The sequence below is a fragment of the Eleutherodactylus coqui genome, chromosome 8 (genome assembly GCF_035609145.1).
Source record: "Eleutherodactylus coqui strain aEleCoq1 chromosome 8, aEleCoq1.hap1, whole genome shotgun sequence".
Taxonomy (NCBI): Eukaryota; Metazoa; Chordata; class Amphibia; order Anura; family Eleutherodactylidae; genus Eleutherodactylus; species Eleutherodactylus coqui.
The window spans coordinates 1,021,285-1,044,256 of NC_089844.1; the positions used below are offsets into that span (position 1 = coordinate 1,021,285).

Here is a 22,972-nt window from a genome sequence, read left to right on the forward strand (position 1 = left end):
ACATTCATAAGACATTCCATATCTGTCCAAGTGGCAGAATAGTTTTTCTGTATGACTTCCAACTTTCTATGGAAAGCTGCTGGCTCTGTCTGGGGATCGGGCAGTTGCTGACACAGTGCCATCTGGTCTGTGGCGCTCCAGGGTCGCCATGTAGTGACTGTAGACCCGGGAGTTGGTCTATGTGCGTCCGTAGGTCTGTCATTAGAAGACGATGGTCTGTCAGTGTCCTCTTGTCTGACCGTGCCCAATGGTGGACTTGGTCTGTTTGGTTCTCTATAATGGGTAGTGGAGGTTGTAACTGGGAATAAGGGAATCGGTTGTCTACACTGATCCCTGCGACGTGGAGTCCCACATACTGTACAGAGTTCTTTAAAACAGGCATTCTGTTGACCACAACGTGGACAGTCCCAAGCCGGACCTCTATTTACTTCAGGGCCCGGGGATCCTGATTGAGGGCTGTAGGGAGGTGTATCCATCTGGGCAGTAGCCTGTGGATATGTAGGAGGCAAGGGCGGCAAATTGGGATACAGAGAATTAAAGGTATTATTTGGAGACATTAGTGGAGCTGCCGGGACGACAGGAGAGACTAATGGAACCGTAGGGGTTTCCATGGGAACGTCTATTGGTGGCCGGGGCATAGGACAATAAACTAAAATGCCCTCGCCTCGGGACTCGGAGTCCCAGTGTTCGTCTTCTGCTGTTTTAGAGCAGTCCAGAATAGCCTTCATGCCTTTTTCCAAACCCTTATTTCTTATTTCCTTTCTATGCTTATCCTCATATTGTGACCAAAATTCATAATTGAATGTTCCCGCCTTCTTAAGGCCTATACGTTTGTAAACTTTATAGGCTTGTCTGCAAATGTCCTCCCCTTCTCTATCTTTAATTATCTCAATAGGAGTCTGATATATCTTAGATTGTTCAGACCCCATCTTGACCACTTCCGACTATTCTTCACTAAGTATACAGGACGTATATTTCACACAGTAAACTAAGATAATCACTGAGACTATCTGGGAACACACAGTTCCCTGTCCCGGAATAGATTTACAGAACTAAAACGTGGTCAACTTCAAACACTAGGATTCAGGGGAGACCAGACTTCGCCTCTTAGGGAACTTTTAGTAATATTATAACAGATCCAGAGTAAGAATATGACTGCCAGAAATGAGACTATAACAATAACAATTATTTCAATCTCCAATACAGACAACATGACTCTTTAAGTCCCAATGAGTGAGTTCTTCCGTCTAGGACAGTTAAATGAACTTATTCACTCTAAAATATGGACGGGGCAGAAAATATAGGAAACAGGCAACAACATACCTCTAGTCCGTTAGAGACACACAGATCAAAAGAATCCAGACTGTATAATAGTAAGATAAGCTCTTACCTGTTACACCGGTGTTTTTAGTCTGGGGTCTCCGAATCCAGTATCCACGTCAACGGGCCAGGAGTTTGTTTCAGTCTACTGGTTGCGATGTCCCGTAAAGGTAAGCCCCGCCCCCTTAGTTGGGCGCCAAGAACTGTCGAGGGTTAATTTGTTCAAACAGACTGATCAGTTATGTTGTCGGTTCCGAATTGACCTAAGCAGGAGGAGCGCTCTTTTGAGAGTCAAAGTACTGACCATACACACGGTATATGGTGAAGTAATGAACTCTAAGTCTTTATTGGCATAGTCTCAGTTTATATAGAAGATCGCCCACGCAGGGATGCGACCTCTGGTAATACAAGGAGTAACCTCATGATACATACATTCATCTGATAAAAACACATGACTTCTATATCTTACAATGACATAATCATTCAATAAACTTTGACATTTAGGCTTGATATATGACATTCAAGAAATAGCTGATTTCACATGACTTTTAGACTAGTACATTAGTAAATATAGAGAAATAGCTGACAACTTCTTTGCGGTTAGGCCATGTCTTCCGAGACATCTGGCCTTAGAACTTCCTGATTCCACTTAGATCAGACGTTTGGCCTATTACTCAATAGTCATGAGTCCTTCAGAGCAGAATAGAATATTTGCAGTAGTCAACCTTCTTGATTCAAATAGATTACTAAGTAAAATATATTAACTCCTTTTTGATTAGCGACATTTATTAATTTCTTTACAGCCCCCATTGGCCCTTATCATTGGAAAGGTCCTTTTCTGTTAATTCGTTATCAACGGTCAAAATACAGCTCAGGTAAAGTTCCTTACCTTGAGTATGAAGATCGCAACTGTTATCATCCCACCCCCTACTCCCTCTCTCCTACCCTCAAGTGGATTACATTCGCAAAAACATGGACCAACACTTCCACCAACCGAACCACAAAAAGAAGTTGGCTCCTCACTAACCTATAAACAAGGACAGTCAGTGCAAGCACTCTCATCAAGGGACCATACATGGATCTAAAACTAGTTTCCCTCAATGTTAAGGGACTGAACTCTCCCTACAAGAGATCTACTATGTGGAAGGAGGCTATCTCGTCGGAGGCAGACATATTTTGTGCCCAAGAAACCCACCTACCCAACCAGAATACTCCAAAGATGACTCATCCCAAATTCTCAAGACTCTACATGGCCAACTCTCCCAAAAAAAAATCAGGAGTCCTGATTGCAGTTAAAGAAACGGTCAACTTCCAACTGGTAGAAGCAATAGAAGATGCAGATGGTAGATTTTTAATTCTAATTTGTAAACTCGATGATCTCCTTGTCACCCTGGTCAATATCTATGTCCCGAATTCTCGGCAACTTAAATTCTTGAACAGAGTGACGAGGAAAGTAAAGAAGGTGCAACAAGGCTCATTAATTATATGTGGGGATTTCAATGCTATTGCAGACGAAACCTTAGACTCCAGCAACATAAAAAGAAACAAGGGATCAAACCTGACCTCTTGGTTACATAATAATTAGAGATGAGCGAACACCAAAATGTTCGGGTGTTCGTTATTCGGAACGAACTTCCCGTGATGCTTGAGGGTTCGTTTCGAACAACGAACCCCATTGAAGTCAATGGGCGACCAGAACATTTTTGTATTTCGCCGATGCTCGCTAAGGTTTTCATGTGTGAAAATCTGGGCAATTCAGGAAAGTGATGGGAATGACACAGTGACGGATAGGGCAGGCGAGGGGCTACGTGTTGGGCTGCATCTCAAGTTCACAGGTCCCACTATTAAGCCACAATACCGGCAAGAGTGGGCCCCCCCCCTCCCAACAACTTTTACTTCTGAAAAGCCCTCATTAGCATGGCATACCTTTGCTAAGCACCACACTACCTCCAACAAAGCACAATCACTGCCTGCATGACACTCCACTGACACTTCTCCTGGGTTACATGCTGCCCAACACCCCCGCACGACCCAGTGTCCACAGCGCACACCAAAGTGTCCCTGCGCAGCCTTCAGCTGCCCTCATGCCACACCACCCTCATGTCTATTTAGAATTGCGTCTGCCATGACGAGGGACCGCAGGCACACACTGCAGAGGTTGGCACGGCTAGGCAGCGACCCTCTTTAAAAGAGGCGGAGCGATAGCCCACAATGCTGTACAGAAGCAATGAGAAATAGAATCCTGTGCCACCGCCATCAGGAGCTGCACACGTGGGCATAGCAATGGGGAACCTATGTGCCACACACTATTCATTCTGTCAAGGTGTCTGCATGCCCCAGTCAGACCGGGCTTTTTAATTCATAGACACAGGCAGGTACAACTCCCTATTGTGAAGTCCCTGTCGACCCACAGCATGGGTGGCTCCCTGGAACCCACCGGCGGTACACAGAAATATCCCATTGCATTGCCCAACACAGCTGAGGTAGTAATGTCGTGCTTAATGCAGGTAGGCTTCGGCCCACACTGCATGCCCCAGTCTGACTGGGGTTCTTTATAAGTGTACAGATGTAGTAAAAACTCCGTGTGCACCTACAGCATGGGTGGGTGCCAGGAAGCCACCGGCGGTACATAGAAATATCCCATTGCATTGCCCAACACAGCTGAGGTAGTAATGTTGTGCTTAACCCTTTCCAATCCAATTTGTATATGGTTTTCCTAGGGGGCTTACTCTTTTTCTGCTGTTATACAACGGCGCTATATGCTGGCTAAAGCCAGTACTGCATGAGCTGACACGTAGGATAGGCTCCGCCAGCAGAGAGGCTGGCAATATACAGTAAGAGAACCCCGACGGACGTCTACCAACAACGGAGCTGTACAGCCTTAAACCCTAATGTCTTCACAGGTCACACAGTGGACTGGAAAGGGTTAATGCAGGTGGGTTTCGGCCCACACTGCATGCCCCAGTCAGACTGGGGTTCTTTACAAGTGGACACATGTAGGTTAAACTCCCTGTGGACCCACTGCCTGGGTGGGTGCCAGGAAGCCACCGGCGGTACATAGAAATATCCCATTGCATTGCCCAACACAGCTGAGGTAGTAATGTCGTGCGTAATACAGGTGGGCTTCGGCCCACACTGCATGCCCCAGTCAGACGGGTTCTTTAGAAGTGTACAGATGTATTAAAAACTCAGTGTGCACCTACAGCATGGGTGGCTCCCTGGAACCCACCGGCGGTACACAAAAATATCCCATTGCATTGCCCAACACAGCTGAGGTAGTAATGTCGTGCTTAATGCAGGTGGGCTTCGGCCCACACTGCATGCCCCAGTCAGACTGGGGTTCTTTACAAGTGGACACATGTAGGTTAAACTCCCTGTGGACCCACTGTCTGGGTGGGTGCCAGGAAGCCACCGGCGGTACATAGAAATATCCCATTGCATTGCCCAACACAGCTGAGGTAGTAATGTCGTGCGTAATACAGGTGGGCTTCGGCCCACACTGCATGCCCCAGTCAGACGGGTTCTTTAGAAGTGTACAGATGTATTAAAAACTCAGTGTGCACCTACAGCATGGGTGGCTCCCTGGAACCCACCGGCGGTACACAAAAATATCCCATTGCATTGCCCAACACAGCTGAGGTAACGTCAGCTGTAATGCAGGTGGCCTAAAAATTTATTTGATTACACTGTAGGCGAGGGCCCACAAAAATTGCTCTATCAACAGTACTAATGTACATCCCAAAAATTGGCCATGGCCAGCCAAGAGGGCAGGTGAAACCCATTAATCGCTTTGGTTAATGTGGCTTAAGTGGTAACTAGGCCTGGAGGCAGCCCAGTGTAACGAAAAATTGGTTCAAGTTAAAGTTCCAATGCTTTTAAGCGCATTGAAACTTATAAAAATTGTTCTGAAAAATTATTTGAGTGAGCCTTGTGGCCCTAAGAAAAATTGCCCGTTCAGCGTGATTACGTGAGGTTTCAGGAGGAGGAGCAGGAGGAGGAGGAGGAGGAATATTAGACACAGATTGATGAAGCAGAAATGTCCCCGTTTTGGATGGTGAGAGAGAACGTAGCTTCCATCCGCGGGTGCAGCCTACGTATTGCTTAGGTATCGCTGCTGTCAGCTGGTGGAGAACAGAAGTCTGGGGAAATCCAGCCTTTGTTCATCTTGATGAGTGTTAGCCTGTCGGCACTGTCGGTTGACAAGCGGCTACGCTTATCTGTGATGATTCCCCCAGCCGCACTAAACACCCTCTCCGACAACACGCTAGCCGCAGGACAAGCAAGCACCTCCAGGGCATACAGCGCTAGTTCAGGCCACATGTCCAGCTTCGACACCCAGTAGTTGTAGGGGGCAGAGGCGTCACCAAGGATGGTCGTGCGATCCGCTACGTACTCCCTCACCATCCTTTTACAGTGCTCCCGCCGACTCAGCCGTGACTGGGGAGCGGTGACACAGTCTTGGTGGGGAGCCATAAAGCTGGCCAGGCCCTTAAAGACTGTTGCACTGCCTGGGATGTACATGCTGCTCGATCTACGCACATCCCCTGCTACCTTGCCCTCGGTACTGCGCCTTCTGCCACTAGCGCTGTCGGCTGGGAATTTTACCATCAGCTTGTCCGCCAGGGTCCTGTGGTATAGCAACACTCTCGAACCCCTTTCCTCTTCGGGAATCAGAGTGGGCAGGTTCTCCTTATAACGTGGATCGAGCAGTGTGTACACCCAGTAATCCGTAGTGGCCAGAATGCGTGCAACGCGAGGGTCACGAGAAAGGCATCCTAACATGAAGTCAGCCATGTGTGCCAGGGTACCTGTACGCAACACATGGCTGTCTTCACTAGGAAGATCACTTTCAGGATCCTCCTCCTCCTCCTCCTCCTCCTCAGGCCATACACGCTGAAAGGATGACAGGCAATCAGCCGGTGTACCGTCAGCAGCGGCCCAAGCTGTCTCTTCCCCCTCCTCCTCATCCTCCTCATGCTCCTCCTCCTCCTCCTGTACGCGCTGAGAAATAGACAGGAGGGTGCCCTGACTATCCAGCGGCATACTGTCTTCCCCCGCCCCCATTTCCGAGCGCAAAGCAGCTGCCTTTATGGTTTGCAGGGAATTTCTCAAGATGCATAGCAGAGGAATGGTGACGCTAATGATTGTAGCATCGCCGCTCACCACCTGGGTAGACTCCTCAAAATTAACAAGGACATGGCAGATGTCTGCCAACCAGGCCCACTCTTCTGAAAGGAATTGAGGAGGCTGACTCCCACTGCGCCGCCCATGTTGGAGTTGGTATTCGACTATAGCTCTACGTTGTTCATAGAGCCTGGCCAACATGTGGAGCGTAGAGTTCCACCGTGTGGGCACGTCGCACAGCAGTCGGTGCACTGGCAGCTTAAAGTGATGTTGCAGGGTGCGCAGGGTGGCAGCGTCCGTGTGGGACTTGCGGAAATGTGCGCAGAGCCGGCGCGCCTTTACGAGCAGGTCTGACAAGCGTGGGTAGCTTTTCAGAAAGCGCTGAACCACCAAATTAAAGACGTGGGCCAGGCATGGCACGTGCGTGAGGCTGCCGAGCTGCAGAGCCGCCACCAGGTTACGGCCGTTGTCACACACGACCATGCCCGGTTGGAGGCTCAGCGGCGCAAGCCAGCGGTCGGTCTGCTGTGTCAGACCCTGCAGCAGTTCGTGGGCCGTGTGCCTCTTATCGCCTAAGCTGAGTAGTTTCAGCACGGCCTGCTGACGCTTGCCCACCGCTGTGCTGCCACACCGCGCGACACCGACTGCTGGCGACATGCTGCTGCTAACACATCTTGATTGCGAGACAGAGGAGGAGGAGGAGGAGGAGGGTGCTTTAGTGGAGGAAGCATACACCTCCGCAGATACCACCACCGAGCTGGGGCCCGCAATTCTGGGGGTGGGTAGGACGTGAGCGGTCCCAGGCTCTGACTCTGTCCCAGCCTCCACTAAATTCACCCAATGTGCCGTCAGGGAGATGTAGTGGCCCTGCCCGCCTGTGCTTGTCCACGTGTCCGTAGTTAAGTGGACCGTGGCAGTAACCGCGTTGGTGAGGGCGCGCACAATGTTGCGGGAGACGTGGTCGTGCAGGGCTGGGACGGCACATCGGGAAAAGTAGTGGCGACTGGGAACTGAGTAGCGCGGGGCCGCCGCCTCCATGATACTTTTGAAGGACTCAGTTTCCACAACCCTATACGGCAGCATCTCAAGGCTGATGAATTGTGCTATGCGGACGGTTAACGTTTGAGCGTGCGGGTGCGTGGCGGCGTACTTGCGCTTGCGCTCGAACACTTGCGCAAGCGACGGCTGAACGGTGCGCTGAACTACACTGCTGGATGGGGCCGAGGACAGCGGATATGAGGGTGTGGGTGCAGGCCATGAGGCGGTAGTGCCTGTGTCCTGAGAGGGGGGTTGCATCTCAGTGGCAGGTTGGGGCACAGGGGGAGAGGCAGGGGTGCAAACCGGAGGCGGTGAACGGCCTTCGTCCCACCTTGTGGGGTGCTTGGCCATCATATGTCTGCGCATGGTGGTGGTGGTGAGGCTGTTGGTGTTGGCTCCCCGGCTGAGCTTTGCGCAACAAAGGTTGCACACCACTGTTCGTCGGTCGTCAGGCGTCTCTGTGAAAAACTGCCAGACCTTAGAGCACCTCGGCCTCTGCAGGGTGGCATGGCGCGAGGGGGCGCTTTGGGAAACACTTGGTGGATTATTCGGTCTGGCCCTGCCTCTACCCCTGGCCCTGGCCACCGCACTGCCTCTTGCAACCTGCCCTGCTGATGCCCTTGACTCCCCCTCTGAAGACCTGTCCTCCTGAGTAAGCGTTGCACACCAGGTGGGGTCAGTCACCTCATCGTCCTGCTGCTCTTCCTCCGAATCCTCTGTGCGCTGCTCCCTTGGACTTACTGCCCTTACTACTACCTCACTGCAAGACAACTGTGTCTGATCGTCATCGTCCTCCTCACCCACAGAAAGTTGTTGAGACAGTTGGCGGAAGTCCCCAGCCTCTTCCCTCGGACCCCGGGAACTTTCGAATGGTTGGGCATCAGTGACGATAAACTCCTCTGGTGGGAGAGGAACCGCTGCTGCCCAATCTAAGCAGGGGCCCGAGAACAGTTCCTGGGAGTGTTCCCGCTCCTGAGCAGGTGTCATTGTAGTGGAGTGAGGAGGCTGGGAGGAAGGAGGAGCAGCAGACAGAGGATTCGGATTTGCAGCAGTGGACGGCGCAGAACTGCGTGTTGACGATAGGTTGCTCGAAGCACTTTCTGCCATCCAGGACAGGACCTGCTCACACTGCTCATTTTCTAATAACCGTCTCCCGCGTGGACCCATTAATTGGGCGATGAATGTGGGGACGCCAGAAACGTGCCTCTCTCCTAATCGCGCAGCAGTCGGCTGCGACACACCGGAATCAGGAGCTCGGCCTGTGCCCACACCCTGACTTGGCCCTCCGCGTCCTCGGCCGCGTCCACGTCCTCTAGGCCTACCCCTACCCCTCAGCATGCTGTATTACCAGTGATTTGATTTCACAGGCAGGAAATAAATTGGCGCAAGACTGCAGGCCAAATATAATTTTTTCCCTTTTTGGAAAACGAAAGGCCCCACTGCCTCTAGTGAAAGAATAATCTAAGTTTAATAACTGTGCTGTGTCCCTGCTAATGTGTCACAGAACGTGAGGGTAGCAGAGTTATTATAACTCTGGCAGAGCAGGTATTTTTTTTCCCAATTAAGGAAAGCAAATGGCGAAGCCAGCAGTAAAGCGTAGCTGGGTGCGTATGATTTAGCAATGTTTTTCACGCAGCTCACACGTGTCCACCGCCCGTAAGGACGGACAGAGGCTGGACAAATAGATTTGTTTCCACTTGTTTTTCCACCAAAAGGCAGCACTGCGTATATTCAATGAACATGAGAAGTTTAATAACTGTGCTGTGTCCCTGCTAATGTGTCACAGAACGTGAGGGTAGCAGAGTTATTATAACTCTGGCAGAGCAGGTATTTTTTTTCCCAATTAAGGAAAGCAAATGGCGAAGCCAGCAGTAAAGCGTAGCTGGGTGCGTATGATTTAGCAATGTTTTTCACGCAGCTCACACGTCTCCACAGGCGTAAGGACGGACAGAGGCTGGACAAATAGATTTGTTTCCACTTGTTTTTCCACCAAAAGGCAGCACTGCGTATATTCAATGAACATGAGAAGTTTAATAACTGTGCTGTGTCCCTGCTAATGTGTCACAGAACGTGAGGGTAGCAGAGTTATTATAACTCTGGCAGAGCAGGTATTTTTTTTCCCAATTAAGGAAAGCAAATGGCGAAGCCAGCAGTAAAGCGTAGCTGGGTGCGTATGATTTAGCAATGTTTTTCACGCAGCTCACACGTGTCCACCGCCCGTAAGGACGGACAGAGGCTGGACAAATAGATTTGTTTCCACTTGTTTTTCCACCAAAAGGCAGCACTGCGTATATTCAATGAACATGAGAAGTTTAATAACTGTGCTGTGTCCCTGCTAATGTGTCATAGAACGTGAGGGTAGCAGAGTTATTATAACTCTGGCAGAGCAGGTATTTTTTTTCCCAATTAAGGAAAGCAAATGGCGAAGCCAGCAGTAAAGCGTAGCTGGGTGCGTATGATTTAGCAATGTTTTTCACGCAGCTCACACGTGTCCACCGCCCGTAAGGACGGACAGAGGCTGGACAAATAGATTTGTTTTCACTTGTTTTTCCACCAAAAGGCAGCACTGCGTATATTCTATGAATAATAACTGTGTTGTGGCCCTGCCTATACAATTCTTTCCCTGCAGTATCAATGGAGGGTGGAATGCTCTGCAGAGGCGATTTTGAGAAGCCCAAAAAAAATGCAGCACAGCTAACAGCAGCCTGGACAGTACTGCACACGGATAAATATGGCCCTAGAAAGGACCGTTGAGGTTCTTGAAGGCTACACTCACTCCTAACACTCTCCCTGCCTATGCAGCACTTCTGTCCCTAATGCCAGGTGCAACGCTCTGCAGAGCCGATTTTGAGAAAAAAAAAATGGCACTGCTAACAGCAGCCAACACACAGCTATCAGTGGCCCTAATAAGGACCTTTGGGGGGTCTTGAAGCCTACACTAACTACCAATTCTTTCCCTACAGCAGCTCCGGTATAAACAGCACTGTCCCTCATCTAACTCACCAGGCATCTGAGGCGAGCCGCGGGAGGGGCCGACTTTTATATTAGGCGAACACCTGATCTCGCCAGCCACTCACAGCAGGGGGGTGGTATAGGGCTTAAACGTTGCAGGGGGAAGTTGTAATGCCTTCCCTGTCTTTCAATTGGCCAGAAAAGCGCGCTAACGTCTCAGGGAAGGAAGTGAAAGTAACCAGAACACCGCATGGTGTTCGTTACGAATAACGAACATCCCGAACACCCTAATATTCGCACGAATATCAAGCTCGGACGAACGCGTTCGCTCATCTCTAATAATAATGAACTTTGTGATGCATTTAGGGCCCTGAATGTTAATTCCAGGGAATACACCTTCTACTCATTTAGACACAGGTCATTCTCACGAATCGACATGTTTCTGGTTGACTTCCAAATCCTTAGTAGAACACAAGAAGCAAAAATAGGGGTCACTTCATGGTCTGACCATGCCCCGACCACATTAAAACTAAAACTAGGCCCCAAAGCACCACACTTCAACAACTGGAGAAACAATACCTTCCTTATGAAGCTCCCGAAATACCAAAAGAAAATTAATGATACATTAATAGAATACTTTCACATTAATGATACCCCAGAAACATCTCGATTCACCCTTTGGAACGCCCACAAACCGGTGGTGAGAGGAACGATGATACAACAGGGCTCTATCTATAAAAGAGAAAAAATGGGCCTACTCAATAAAACACTAGAGGAACTAAAAATACTCGAGAAAGCTATGAGATCCAATCCCTCGCCATCCATTTCCAACGGACTCAGAACTACTAGACTAAAATTTCGTAACATTATGATTGATGAACACGAAAAAAATCTAAAATCTATAAAATCAACTTATTACTCTGACAACAACAAAGCTGTATACTATGAAAATTGGACACCGCGCTCCTAGGAATATCCACCCTTCGGACAACCGTCTCTTTCTTTTACTCCGTTTATTCAAACAACGCGTTTCGTCGATTACGACTTCATCAGGTACCTGATGAAGTCGTAATCGACGAAACGCGTTGTTTGAATAAACGGAGTAAAAGAAAGAGACGGTTGTCCGGAGGGTGGATATTCCTAGGAGCGCGGTGTCCAATTTTCATAGTATACAGCTTTCAACTTCAGCGGCTCTCGAGGTAGAGAGACGGAGGACCAGCAGATCTCTCCCCTGTCTAGCCCGGGGGATTTAAAGGGACCCACCGGAAACTTATTCTACAGGCTCTCCTGGATTAAGGGGTGTTGGTAAGGATCTTGGATAAGGTCTTTACCAAACACCGGGTGAGTGTGATTAATATATTTTGTTCACACATTGTTAGTTTAAAGCCTAACCACTCAGGAGCGCTAACCTGGTTCATTTACTCTGACAACAACAAAGGAACTAAATGGATGGCCAACAAAGTTAAACAAAAAAGAATTAAAGCAAAGATACCCTTCATAATTGACCCTCTAACAAAAAATAAAATAACCAACCCAATAGACATAGCCGAGGAATTCAGGAAATTCTACGAGGCACTATATAATCTCAAGAATGACCCATCAGTAGTCCAACCTACAGAAACAGCCATAAACGGCTTTTTATCCTCCTTACAGCTCCCTAAACTGTCAGAGACACAGATAGATAAACTGAACTCCCCCATCTCATCTCAAGAAATACTTCAAATCATCAACAAAACTAAAAAAGATAAAGCACCAGGCCCCGATGGTTTTTCGTATGAATATTATAAAAATTACAAAGACACCCTATTCCCACATATGAAAAATCTATTCAATAAAGCCATGAAAGAAGGTTCACTACCGCCCGAAATGCTTCAGGCGAACATAGTCACGATCCCCAAACCAGGCAAGGAACCCTCTTCCCCCGCAAACTTCAGACCCATCTCACTGTTAAACAATGATACTAAAATTTTTGCAAAAATACTTTCCTTAAGATTACTAGAGGTGATTCCGGATCTAGTTCACAGCGACCAAACCGGCTTTGTAAAGGGCAGACAGGCATCAGACGCAACAAGACGCTTGTTGGGGGTTGTGAATGGGGCCGAGAGCTCCCGAATGCCTTCTCTGCTCCTAACTCTGGACGCGGAGAAGGCATTCGACAGAATCCATTGGGGCTACGCCTTTTCAGTACTCGATAAAATGGGATTTAAGGGAAATATCATGCAAGCCATCCAAGCCTTGTACAGGTCACCCTCAGCAAGAGTCCTCACCAAGGGAGTTATCTCCAAATCTTTTGAAATCACCAACGGGACCAGGCAGGGGTGCCCTATGTCACCTTCGTTATTTATACTCACAATGGAACCATTAGCTGAAGCAATACGAATCCACACTGAAATCAGGGGTATACGCTTGGCAAACAGACAACATAAAATCGGCTTATTCGCAGATGATATAGTACTTATGCTCTCTTCCCCTCTAAGTTCACTCAGAATAGCCTCGAACCTCTTGATCCAATTTGGAACGATCTCTTTTTATAAAGCCAACCCATCCAAATCTAAAATCTTACCAGTTAACTTACAACCCGATCTTACAGAATTGATAAAAAAAGAATTCCCATTTGACTGGGACCCTGCCGATATCCAATATCTGGGCACTACTATTAATCTACCACTAAACAATCTTATGGACCATAATCTCTCCCTGCTGACAGATAGTATCCAAAGGGATTTAAATAACTTCAACAAGACGGAACTCTCCTGGCTGGGTAGGATCGTTATTTACAAGATGATGGTCCTTCCAAAAATGTTATACATTTTCAGAACACTGGCCCTTAAATGCAACCCCAAAATACTAAAAACCTTACAAAAACAACTAATGACATTCATATGGAACAACAAAAGACCTAGAGTTGCAGCGGCCATAATGTACAAGCCCAGAAGGCTGGGAGGTCTAGGGGTGCACAACCTAACTGTCTATTATGAAGCTAACATTATAGCCCAACTAAGACCTTGGGGGGTCCCCTCCAAAGAAGTAAGCTGGCCCACAATTGAGCAAAGCTCCCTGGGCAATAAATCCCTTGGGAACCTCCTACTAGCCTCAAGCATTAATGCAGATTCTGACCCTGCAAAAAATCCAATAGTCCAAAACGCTATTCACACATGGAAACACATCCTTCGTATCACGAAAAACTTCTCCCCTAGAACGGAGATCCCCCTCCCAATAGAGACGTTTGAGTTCCAAATAAAAAATCTTAACACAAAAAATTGGAGAAACAAATGAATTAAGCTGATCTCCGACCTGGCGCTAGGAAGCAAAATAAAACCTTTCAACACTCTTCAAGAGGAATATGATCTCTCAAGTGGTGATTTCCTTATATATTCCCAAATTAAAAGTAAATGGCAAACTACAACAAGGAAAACCTCCTTGCCCTCCCCACTAGCTAAACATCTTTTCTATCCCTCACCCTGCAGACTCCCTCTGAAGGACATTTACGAACTTATATGTAACGAAGACAAACCCATACAAAACTCTCAGAAAAAGGCACATATTCTCAACTGGGAAAAAGAATTGGGAGAACCCCACTCAACTACTAAATGGATTACAGCATATAAATGGGCAAACCAAGCATCGGCTTGCGCCTCCCTGGTAGAGGTCCATTACAAGACATTAACCCGCTGGTATAGATCCCCAGTGAGACTAGCAGACTTCTTCCCGGGAACTTCAGATAGATGTTGGCGGGGTTGTGGGAAAAGAGGTTCCCTTCTCCACATATTCTGGGGTTGCCCTATCATCAACTCTGTGTGGCTTGAATTTTTCATCCTTATAAAAAATATAACTGGAGAGCAGGTTCCCCCGTCTCCGGAGTTAGCAATATTGCTATTGGGCATAGAGAACATTCCTCAAAAATTTAGAAAGATGGTAGCTCACGGTCTACTAACCATAAAATTACTGATAACTAGAAACTGGAAGTCTTCAAACTCCCTTTCTTTATCAGACATAACTCATCAAATTTCCGAACATATAGCAATGGAAAAATTTTTTGCATTCAGACAAGATAGAGTCACCAGATTTAAAGAAGAATGGACCCCATGGATAAAGCACTTCCAATTAGACCAGGCCAACATTAGACTAGACCCCTAGAAGAAGTTCTTGACAACTCAATCTGTTCTAAAATTAAAGTGAAAAATAGTCACTGTAGTACGAAGTTGGATCCAATTAATGTATTATGCGAACAGATCCCTCTCCCTCCTCCTCCTTCTCCCACCTTCCCAATCAATTCTCCCCTCCCCCCCCCCTCCTCCTACCCCCCACAATTAAGACATCTTGAAATGTTATTCAGTTAATACGCTTTGTATTCAAGTGCATTTTGTTATCAGCTGTTTACCTTTAAATGCAATGTTGATGAACAGCTTGTTTACATGCTTATGTTAACTCTCAACATTTTACAATAAAAATTATTGAACAGTAAAAATGTAAGACTATGCACATGGGCAGGAGAAACGGATGTCACCAATATTCACTTAATGGGGTACTGCTAGGGAAAAGTGATATGGAAAAGGACCTGGGGGTATTAGTGGATAATAGACTAAACTGGAGTAACCAATGCCAGTCAGCTGCTGCAAAGGCAAATAAAGTCTTGGGGTGCATTAAAAGAGGTATAGGGGCGAAGGACGAGAACATTATCCTTCCATTATATAAGGCACTTGTCAGGCCTCACATGGAATACTGCGTACAATTCTGGACACCGGGGCTCAGGAAAGATGTTACGGTATTGGAGGGGGTTCAAAGAAGGGCAACTAAACTAATACATGGAACGACGGGACTGGAATACCCAGAGAGGCTATCCAAATCGGGACTATTTACTCTAGAAAAAAGAAGGTTAAGAGGCGACCAAATAACCATGTATAAATACATGAGGGGACGATACAAGGATCTCTCCCGTGATCTGTTTACACCCAGGACCACGAAGGTAACAAGAGGACATCTGCTACGATTAGAGGAAAGTAGGTTTCATCACCAACATAGAAGGGGATTCTTTACTGTAAGAGCAGTTAGACTGTGGAACTCTCTACCGGAGGAAGTGGTGATGGCAAAATCCATAGAGGAGTTTAAAAGGGGACTTGATGTCTTTCTGGAGAGGAAGGATATTACAGGATATAAATATTAGGTTAAGTGTCAATCCTGGTATACTGGCAGGTAGGAACTATTAGGGGTTGATCCAGGGAACAGTCTGATTGCCATTAGGGAGCCGGGAAGGAATTTTTTTCCCCAAAAGGGCTAATTGGCTTCTGGCCTTGGGGTTTTTTGCCTTCCTCTGGATCAACACAGTAGGATAGACAGGCTGGACTAGATGGACATTGTCTTCATTCGGCCTTACATACTATGTTACTATGTCAAACTCTGGACAGCCTTGCAGATCAGCTGTTTAGGGCTCGGTACCTGGGTAGCGCTGCAACCTCTTTGTTATTTACATCGGCCATCCACTGATTCCTACTGCACAAGATGTACTATTTGTAGCAGCCGTGCTTTGTACTGAAGCCTTGTTCTGTTTGAGGGTATCCGTACAAATGCAGGATCTGATCAGGTAACCAAGTATAAAAGTATATACCAAAGTATAAAACACAGATTCTACTTCTCTTTTGTTAATGCACTCAAACTTGATATAAGCTTGATCCATACTTGCCTGAATAGCGGCCTTATGGATCCTTCAGTGGGTTTTGGCAGGGTGATGTTCAGAAAATTGGTTACAAAATGCATCCAAAAGCACACAAATGCCAACATGTGCTGCCCAATGTTCCCAAAATCCCACCCATTTTGTGCCCAGGTCTAATCCGTAAAGAATGAGAATAGGACATGCTTTTTTTTTTACATAGCCCATCTGTTTGTATAAAAAACAGCCTATGTAAATAGCCAAATTGGCTACCATGGGGCCATGCATTGTCTGTGGAATACATAGACAGCATACAGCCTATAAATATGACCAGCTAAGTAAGCCCTTGGAGGTATGTACATGTTTGATCAAGGCATTCTGACCCAGATGTATGTCTGTATGTTGTACAAGTACAAACCTTTCCAAGATGGTCTCAGCTGTCCATTGTTCTCAGGAGCAGCAGCTACTCCAGGGCTTACAGGCTGAGATAGATGTTCACTATCCACATCGTCATATCCATGTTCTTCTCCTGGTTACAAAATCACAATGAGAGGTTGTTCATTTCATCCTCATATTTTATACTAGTCAATGACTATTATATATACTAGTCTTATGATCAAGACTCTGTCTTACTGAGTTGGAACGTGTCCTGCGTAGCGTCTGTTCTTTTATACACTTGTTACAATAAAGGCTTTTTGGATTTCCACAATAAGAACAGTAGTATTCTATAATCATTTCATATACATGGCCGTAGTGGACTGAACAGCGAAGCTGTCCTGGTGGAATCCTGAACCCAGCACTGAGGTGGAGGTAGCACATACAGGAATGCATTTATTATATATACACTGTAGACAGATATCATGGGATGTCACTACTAAACTTGCTTTTACTTAATAGCTTTACTCAGAATTGCAGTCCAAACAGGAAGTAATATGAAGGTGCGTTTTCCATTATTTTCAAATCAAAAAGTATATTTAGTTTTTTTTTACATTGGTTCCTATGAGCGCGGGATACATTGTTTTATTTGTACTGTTTCTCGCCTGGACTACATTTCTTCCCTGGCGACTCTCTACTCTTCGTGAATGTACCTGGTACATGAGACCCCAAGACCTTAACTGGACCTTTGGGACGTTTTCTTGACTTGCAGTTCACTTACCAATCCCCCATCTGCTTCTTTATCATTTAGTTTAACTGATTTTGTACTTTTACCCTGAACTCTGTTCTTAAATATTCTTTCATTTTTTTACATTTGCAGCATGCAGCAGGTTTGGCTCTTTTTCTTGGTGTTTTTGCGTCGACTTCTATATAGGACAGGAAAAAATGCACGTAATAGATGTGTGTATTGGAGAAACTCCATATGCGGGAAAAAAATGCCGTTTTTTTGCATGCATTTTTTGTGGGTAAAATAAGCTTTACAAATAAATAGTGTGAAGGAATTCTTAGGAGAGCTCCTATATCTGGCCAATTCAACCAAACTTTGCTGGAAGTGTTTTTCACCCACGGTATTACTGAAATGTCCAATTCAGAGACATCTTTAGAATGAACCTTAACTTCCCAGAATGATTCCTATTCAGTATTAGATCCCATCTGTATATTATGGTGATTGATAAATGCTAGAAGCATATGTGTAGGAAATGAGTAGGTACAACGTATATAACATTTATTATAATTAGGGAACCATCTGATGGAGATCTCAGCTGGATATGGAAATAAGTCCAGAATACTTCTAGATCCACATGGAGAGAACAGTCTAGGAAATGCTGCTTAAATGGCTTAGGAAGTTAGTGTTTTTTATTTTACTTTCTTTCTCCATAAGGCTTCCTTCGAACAAAGTGTTTTTGTAGCCTCCTGTGAGTCTATTAAAGCACAACATGAATTTCATGTGTTTTTACACACCTTTTTAGGATTTTTTATTTACACATGTGAGTTACTTTTCTTATTGGGAAGTGTATTGGCAAATTCATAAAAAAGACAAACCTACAAAAAAACACTAAAGACCCAAAACACAAACCCAAACTGAGAAGAAAGCACCACATCCCTCAACATACAGCTAGCCAAAATGCTAAATAGAGGAACATTGCACAAGTGCAAAGTACTGATAAACAACCGCTCTCGCACCTTCCTTAGGGCTTTTACCCACCAGCATTTTTCTAACGCTGCGATATTCAATGGGACTTTCTAATGTTAAAATTGCATTGCACAAAAATCGCAAAAGCACAAACTTAATATTAGAAAGTCCCATTGAAAAAAATGCAGCGATATCACAGCGTTAAAAAACACTAGTGGGTAAAAGCCCTTATGGCTCACTCACACGAGCGTATGCATTTTTTATGGTCACCCGCATGCGTCATAAAATCATGTCAATGAAGAAAAGCCGCAATCGAGTCTTGATCTTAATTAATATTTTCTTGTCCATTCTAACGGGCGACTGAAGTGTCTTGGTGAAATAAGCAGCTGCCCGGAAATCCCTCAGCTGGCAGAAATACTCAGAATGACTTCTAATGCTTAAATAGAGAGAGCTGTCTTCTTTTCCCAGTGTTGGATGCAGCTAAACTCCCTCCCCCTCCCATTATTTTCAGCTCCTGAAATCTATGAGAGCCCCCAGCATATCTCGGCAAAAGATAGGGCAAGACCTATTTTTTCATGGACAATATAAAATCGGTGACTGACAACGGTTGCTGGTGTTTTATTTTTGATACCGCCAGGTTTTTTTTATGCGTGCGAAAATCGTTCATGTGAATGAATGCATTGGAATCTAATGCTTCACATGCTCGCGGTTTTTGCACACAACTCCAATAGCTGCATATATATGCTGATACTGAGGGGGGTAGCACAATATATGCACACAGATATATCATACAAAGTGTGTCACACCATATAGTATGTGGAGTGTATCATGCAGGCTTACAACTAGAGATGAGCGTGCACACTCGTTCAGGCTTGATGCTCAATCGAGTAGTAGGCTACTCAACATGCTCACTACTCAAGTCGAGCATCACGCGGTACTCAAGGAAATTTCATTTCCCCTCCCCGAATATTTAGCACCATTTTTTAGCCACTAAACATGCAGGGAAGGCATTACCACTTCCTGCTGTGATGTGTCAGCCCTGTGCACGTCTACAGCAGTGAGTGGCTGGCGAGATCAGGTGACCGCCGAGTACTTAAACTGGTGCCGCCCGCGGCTCGCCTCAGACGCATGCTGGCAGAGGTTAGGGAAAGAGCTGCCGCTGAGATAGGGAAAGTGTTAGAGTAGGCATCCTGTCTTCAAGAACCCAACACTCCTTCTTAGGGGTACTCCTCATTGTGTGCATTACTTTTTTGGCTGGCTGGGAGCAGTAGTACACCATTTTTTTTCTTCAAGCATCTAGGCCTGTGCAGAGCATCGCACATCTACCATTTCCTGCGTGCAGTGAAATAGCCGTAGTTTTCATCGCTAAACAGTCGGTTAATTTTTGGCTGGGCCAGTGCAGAGCATCTCACATCTCCCATTCGCTATGTGCGGTAAATTAGCAGTAATACTCATCACTAAACAGTGGGTTATTTTTTTCTGTGCAGAGTATCTCACATCTCCCATTCACTGTGTGGGGTGAAGTAGCCGCAGTTATCAGCACTATCCACCGGGTTAATTATTTGTGCCCCTGTGCAGAGCATCTCACATCTACCATTCTCTGTGTGGGGTGAAGTAGCTGCAGTTATCAGCACTATCAACCGGGTTAATTGTTTCTGCCCCTGTGCAGAGTATCTCACATCTACCATTCTCTGTGTGGGGTGAAGTAGCCGCAGTTATCAGCACTATCAACCGGGTTAATTGTTTCTGCCCCTGTGCAGAGTATCTCACATCTACCATTCTCTGTGTGGGGTGAAGTAGCCGCAGTTATCAGCACTATCCACCGGGTTAATTATTTGTGCCCCTGTGCAGAGCATCTCACATCTACCATTCTCTGTGTGTGGTGAATTAGCCGTAGTGTACTTCGCTAAACAGTGGGCTAATTATTTCTAGGCCTGTTCAGAGCATTTCACATCTCCCATTCAAAAAAGAGCGTCAAGGTTGAAACGTTGCTGTCTACTATATGTCATGGGGAAATAAAAAGACGCTTTTACACCGACAACCTGAATGCTGCCGTCTTTACGCATTATTGGATCCTATATTTGGAAGGTGTTCAGCTTCCTGGACGGCTGGTGCATGATTTAAGTCCTGCCACAAGGTTTGGATTGCAGTAATGCTGCTGGTAACTGTACTTTTCTGACTACATCTCCCATTCGCTGTGTAAGGTGAATTTGTCGTAGGTAGTTCCCATCGCTAAACAGTGGGTTAATTTTCTGTGGGCCAGTGCAGAGTATCTCACATCTACCATTCTCTGTGTGCGGTGAATTAGCCCTAGTTCTCAGCACTATACAGTGGGTTAATTTTTTCTGCCACTCCATACAGACTCTCTTATCTACAAGTCTCTGTGAACGATAAATTATCCATAGGTATCAGCGCAAGACAGCGGTTTAATTTTTTCTGTCACAGCATAGAACCTCTGGTATTTTCAAGTCTCTGTGTGCGGTGAATTAGCCATAGTTCTCAGCGCTATACAGTGGGTTAATTTATTTGGGCCCTACTCTATCTTTTATCCGACATGATGAAGAGTAGGGGTAAGTGTCGAGGACGTGGATGTGGACGGGGGTGTCCAAGTGACGGTGTGGGCAGAGACCGAGGATCTGGGCCGGGTGAATCACAGCCGGCTGCTGAGGGATTAGTAGAGCGCCGCGTCTCTCCGCTCCCCAGCTTCATCTCACATTTTGCAGGTCCGCATGGTAGACCTTTATTACAAGCACAACAGTGCAATGAGGTCCTGTCGTGGATAGCGGATAACGCGTCCAGCAATTTATCCAACACCCAGTCTTCCACGCAGTCCAGTCCTACCGGCCTAGGGACTGTACCTCTGAATCCTCAGGCTGTTCCTCCTTCCTCCCAGCCTGGTCACTCCAGGAAAAGGAGAGATTTCGAACAGGCAGACTCCCAGGAACTGTTCTTGGGTCCCTGCCTTGAGTTGGAAAAAACATTTCCTCACCAACCTAAGGAGTTTGTCGTGACCGATGCCCGGCATTTGGAAACTTCCCAGAGTCCGGGTGATGAGGCTGGGGACTTCTGGCAGCTGTCTCGAGAGCTTTTTGTGGATGAGGATGATGAGACACAGTTGTCTGTCAGTGAGGTCGTTATTAGGGCAGGAGGTCTGAGGGAGGAGCGGACAGAGGATTCAGAGGAAGAGCTGCTGGACGATGAGGTGACTGATTCTACCTAGGTTGGTAAGCCAACTGAAGACAGGGCTTCAGAGGGGAAGGCAAGTGCAACAGCAGAACATATTGGAAGAGGCAGTGGGGTGGCCAGGAGGAGAGGCAGGGCCAGAGCAAATAATCCCCTAACTTTTCCCCACAGCACCCCCTCGCATCAAGCCTCCGTGCAGAGGGCTAGGTGTTCAAGGGTCTGGAGGTTTTTTAGTAAGAGCACGAATGACTGACGAACAGTGGTGTGCAACCTGTGCCGCACCAAGATAAGCCGGGGAGCCACCACTACCAGCCTCACCACCACCAGCATGCGCAGGCATATGATGGCCAAGCACCCCACAAGGTAGAACGAAGGCCATTTACCACCCCCGGGTCACACCACTGCCTCTTCCCCTGTGTCACAACCCACCACACAGATCCAATCACCCTCCCAGGACGTAGGCACGAGCGCCTCCTGGCCTGCACTCACACCCTCACGTACACCATCCTCCAATGTGGTTACTGGGAAGGTCCACTTAACGACGGACACATGGACAAGTGCTGGCGGGCAGGGACACTACATTTCCCTGACGGCACATAGGATGAACTTGGGGGAGGCTGGGACCGAGTCAGAACCTGGGACCGTTCACGTGCTTCCCACACAGAGGATAGCCAGTCCTACCACGTTGATGGTTTCTCCGGCGTATTATGCCACCTTTTCCAAAACCCCCTTCCTCCTCCTCTGCTACCTCCACCTCTCAATTAAGAAGTGTTAGCATGTCGCCAGTAGTCAGTAGCGCGAGGCGCAGGAGCAATGCAGCCGGAAATCATCAGTAGGCCGTGCTGAAACTACTCAGCTTATGTGACTAGTAGCACACTGGCCAAGAGCTGTTACAGGGTTTGACAGAGCAAACCGATCTCTGGCTTTTGCCGCTGAACCTTCAACCAGGCATGGTCGTGTGTGACAATGGGCGTAACCTGGTGGTAGCTCTGCAGCTTCGCAGCCTCACACACGTGCCATACCTGGCCCATGTCTTCAATCTGGTGGTTCAGCGTTTTCTTAAAAATGACCCCCACTTGTCTGACCTGCTCGGCAAGGTGTGCCGTGTGTGCACACATTTCCGCAAGTCCAACACGGATGCTGCCACCCTCAGAACACTGCAGCCTTGCTTCCAGCTGCCAGAGCACCGTCTGCTGTGCGACGTGCCCACGTGGTGGAATTCTACACTGCACGTTGGCTAGGCTTTACGAGCAGTGTAAAAAACATTATAGAATACCAGCTGCAACATGGCCGTCGGAGTGGTAGTCAGTCACCTCAGTTCTTCACAGAGGAGTCGGCATGGATGGCAGACATCTGTCAGGTCCTCAGAAACATTGAGGAGTCTACCCAAATGGTGAGCAGCGATGTGGCCATTATCAGCATAACGATCTTGCTGCTTTGCCTGCTGAGAAGTTTGCTGATAAGCATAAAGGCCGACGCTTTGCGGTTAGAACAGGAGATGGGGGATGGCAGTATGTCGCTTGATAGCCAGACCACCCTCACTTCTGTATCTCAGCACATTTTGGAGGAGGAGGAGGGGGAGGAGCGGAGGAGGAGGAGGTGGGGGAAGAGACTGCTGCTCACACTGCAGAGGGTACTCA

At 47.0% G+C, this 22,972-nt stretch overlaps 1 protein-coding gene across 1 annotated transcript in view; it reads right to left on the reverse strand.

The window, feature by feature from the left end:
* Nucleotides 1–22,972, reverse strand: part of LOC136576110 (scavenger receptor cysteine-rich type 1 protein M130-like) — a 513,398-nt gene that overhangs the window by 34,676 nt on the left and 455,750 nt on the right. Inside the window, exon 17 of the mRNA XM_066575131.1 lies at nt 16,500–16,610. Within this exon, the coding sequence (XP_066431228.1) occupies nt 16,500–16,610 (111 nt within the window). The remainder of the gene's footprint in view (nt 1–16,499; nt 16,611–22,972) is intronic.